General features: G+C 43.6%; 1 protein-coding gene across 1 annotated transcript; it reads right to left on the bottom strand.

The window, feature by feature from the left end:
* Positions 1-2,505: 2,505 nt before the first annotated feature.
* Positions 2,506-3,135, bottom strand: LOC135708233 (uncharacterized). Its single transcript, XM_065230230.1, has one exon. The coding sequence runs from the start codon at positions 3,133-3,135 to the stop codon at positions 2,506-2,508; it is 630 nt and encodes a 209-aa protein (XP_065086302.1).
* Between the last annotated feature and the right edge of the window lie 316 nt (positions 3,136-3,451).

Here is a 3,451-nt window from a genome sequence, read left to right as displayed (position 1 = left end):
GGCCGTGACCACCATCCAATACTTATCCCGCTCTGCGCGGGGTCGACACCTGTAACGACGAGGCGTCCAAGATGGCGATACGACCAGGCAGACTGGCTGGCTTATGAGATTTATGTCAATATACTATTAGAACAAAAGAATCCTACCGATTTTTCAGAATTCACGAGCATAATCCTAGATGCGGCACGACTAGCCATTTCCCGGACTGGCCCAACTCCCGGGCAAAAAGCTCTTCGCTGGTGGTCTGAAGAGACAAAAGTGGCAGTGAAAGCTAGACGAAAGGCATTTCGGCATGGCAAGCGCCTCCCAACCACCCGCAAAAGGAATTAACCCTACAAACATATAGAGAACGGCACAACCAATGCATGCAAACCATCCGGGATGCCAAACGAAATAGTTGGACCGACTTCCTGGAGAGCATAAATGCTTCCCAGTCGTCCGCGGACCTGTGGGGAAAAGTAAATTCTCTTAGTGGGAAAAGGCGCACCACACCGCTCTCAATCGAGACTGGCGGAACAAACATCGAAGAGATGAACTAGCCTTCTCTCAAATAAAGATTTAAAAAAAAAAATAAGGTACAAACATCACCGACACTGATGCCGTAGCTGAGGAGCTCGGCACCTATTTTGCCAAGCTTTCCGTTATCAACCAATATGGGCCCACCTTTCTCCGCAAAACAAGACCATCTACTGCCGATATCGCCAATTTCCAGATTCCACAAGACAGCATCAACTCTCCATTTAATTATATGATTTGAGTAGTAGCTATACTGAAGATGCCATACAGCAACCAAGTGGTATAAAAGCTACAAATACTCCTCCCATAATGAGTAGTTTGCTATCAACACTGGCTCTTTTCCTTTTGCGTACACGGCGAATGAGAACGACCCAAATTTGAGTTTAGTTCACTCATAATCGCCCAAAGTGCAGGAACTCAGCGACGAGTAAATTTGTCTCATGGTTTCCTGTGGAAAACCTAAAAAATCTACCAGAAAATGAGGAAATTGACGAATATTTTATTCAGTCTCGGAGTAGTACCAATAGACTGAGTGAATCCAATCTTTACTTTTCTCAAATTCGGGAATTTTTCCATGGAAAATCCTGGAAAAACCTGAGAAAACATGAGGTAAATTTACTCATCGCTGAGTTCCTGCACTTTATTTCTTATTTCTGAGATACCTAAACTCAAATTTGGGTCGATCTCATTCGCCGTGATATCACCTTGAAAGATATCGGCGCCGGTGGTTAGCGTGCTTACCTCTCACCCCAGCAGGCCTGGGTCCAATCTCAGTCGGCACCACCGGCATGTTCTAAGGCATAACATCTCTGATCACGCCTTCCTTCGGGAAGTAAAGCCGTTGGTCCCCGGTTCATGAGTTGATGGGTCGATTGGTAGGGTCCAGGTGTGGGAGCTGCCTCCCTGGCGTCGGTAGCATTGAAACTCAGTACGGAAAACAAATCTCGCGTCACTTTTCAATAGGTCCTATCTACATTGATCGATTCTCTTCATCGACACTCTCTTTCGTAAATAACTCGGCTTCACAAATGTTTCCTGCCGTCTTCGTCGAATTAGATGCTAGATTGTTGCTTCTTCCATCGAAAATATCCGGCCGTGGCGATTCAAAGTTGATCAAGGTTGATCAAAATAATGTGTACCCCTGCTTCCAGTTTGATTACATGAGCATTCTGTGTGGTCGTTGGTTCTGAATATGGACAAACAGGCAGATGAATTCTATTCCTACTCTTTACTGTAATAAGCTTGGTGGCCCTGAAACGAGCCGTTTTTTTTTGCCAAAGTTGGTGATGATTTAACCTCCGAAACCAAACAGAGTGCGTCTTTGTCACTTCAAAACGTAGATAACATCCATGGCCGCTTACGCTAGGCGTGTTTAGTGTAGGTGACAGCATAACGGATCTCATTTTTCAGGAACACCTTCAGCACACCTCGTATATCAGACCGGAGATACGTCAGACACCGCCACGGCGAGCCAGACGACGGATGGTGGTTATCTCGGAGAATTTGCGTTTGGTTCTGAATATGGCGATGAGTGTGCAAAATATTACGCAATTCCATCCTCCCTATTCGCACGCGCCCGAGGATCGGAGGCGAATGCCACTTCGACTTGTTTCGTCTACTTACTACTCTCTGACGACTGTGCTGGGGAAGCAGCATATGCATGTAGGTAATTGGTGGATTTGTTAGTTAATTCGACGCTTTTGAACAATGCTGGACATTTACCAGTTTTTCAATAGTTTCTGGAATTTGGAAGCATTGTTATCGATGCGTAGCCATATTTCTGATCGATTAGTGATAAAATTATTGAAATTGGACCAGGGGCAGCTGAGTTATTAACGTTCAAAATCTTTCTTAATTTGTTACATGTTACATTTTCGGTTTTCACAGAGTGTACCCCTAAAATAATGTTTTTCGGAATAATAAAACCAAAAGATGGTATGATGGCATGTTTTACTTGTAAAACATAGAAATCAAAGACGTAGTCCTACGTCAAAATATACTATTCCTGACCTCCTTCTGAAGAACTAATTCATCGAAGTTTTCCCCTACCAAACAACAAAGGAGCTTAAGTATGGCAAGATCAGTCGACGTTTTCACCAAGTGCAAATTGTTGCGGCATGTAAGTGAATATTGAATTATTTTGTCTCTCTTTGATGCAAAATAGTATCGGAAGACGCTTACACTTTTTCCTGTGGCCTTTTCGAAATGATAGTTCAAAAGTATTCTTCGTCGAATCACGGGAAGCTGAGAAATTATTCTGGCTGCATTGATCTCGTCCAACCGGTACCTCACAAAGGCTTGGGATTGGAAAAGAAATGCATCCGTTAGTAGGACTGGTTCGTTTCTTTTGAGTTTTGACAAAGTATCTTTGTCACATTCTTTTGAAGTTTTCTCCCAATATTGTTTGATGGTACCAGCTCGGGCATTACGACTTTTCTTCAAACTCATGACGGGTTTTGTTGCTGCTGCTTGGGAGTCCTTAAGCCTATTAAAATAATTGTTTCGATTGATCATCTTATATTTCAGTTCCACGAAGCCTTGACCAGCTCCGAATCCATCATCATCCGAGAAATCCAAGCACGGGAATTGATAGAGAATTTGCCGAGACACGATTTCCATAGTTTCAGCTCTTATCTGTGTATCGATCATGCGTAGCTGGTCAACTACACAATTTGCTAGCAAACTCACTTCTCTTTTGGTGAAACGTAATGCAGCTGGAGCGAACACACCAGGATTGGCGTTTCTGAAATCTTGCAAGGCTCGCAACCGAACCAGAAGGTTGTCGCTAAAAATCCCTAAGAAAGCGCCATTTAGGCCGATACCGACCGACACCATTGCATTGGGGACAGTCTTCAGATGACTTTTGCATATTCACTTTGTCCGCTTAGGCCTGGGTTGTTGATAAAAAGTTGAATATTCGTAACAATTCCAATAT

Source organism: Ochlerotatus camptorhynchus, unplaced genomic scaffold (genome assembly GCF_037179485.1).
Source record: "Ochlerotatus camptorhynchus isolate MF236.1 unplaced genomic scaffold, CSIRO-AGI_Acam_v1.1 ptg000328l, whole genome shotgun sequence".
In the NCBI taxonomy this organism is placed as follows: Eukaryota; Metazoa; Arthropoda; class Insecta; order Diptera; family Culicidae; genus Ochlerotatus; species Ochlerotatus camptorhynchus.
This window is presented reverse-complemented; position numbering and strand designations above follow the sequence as displayed.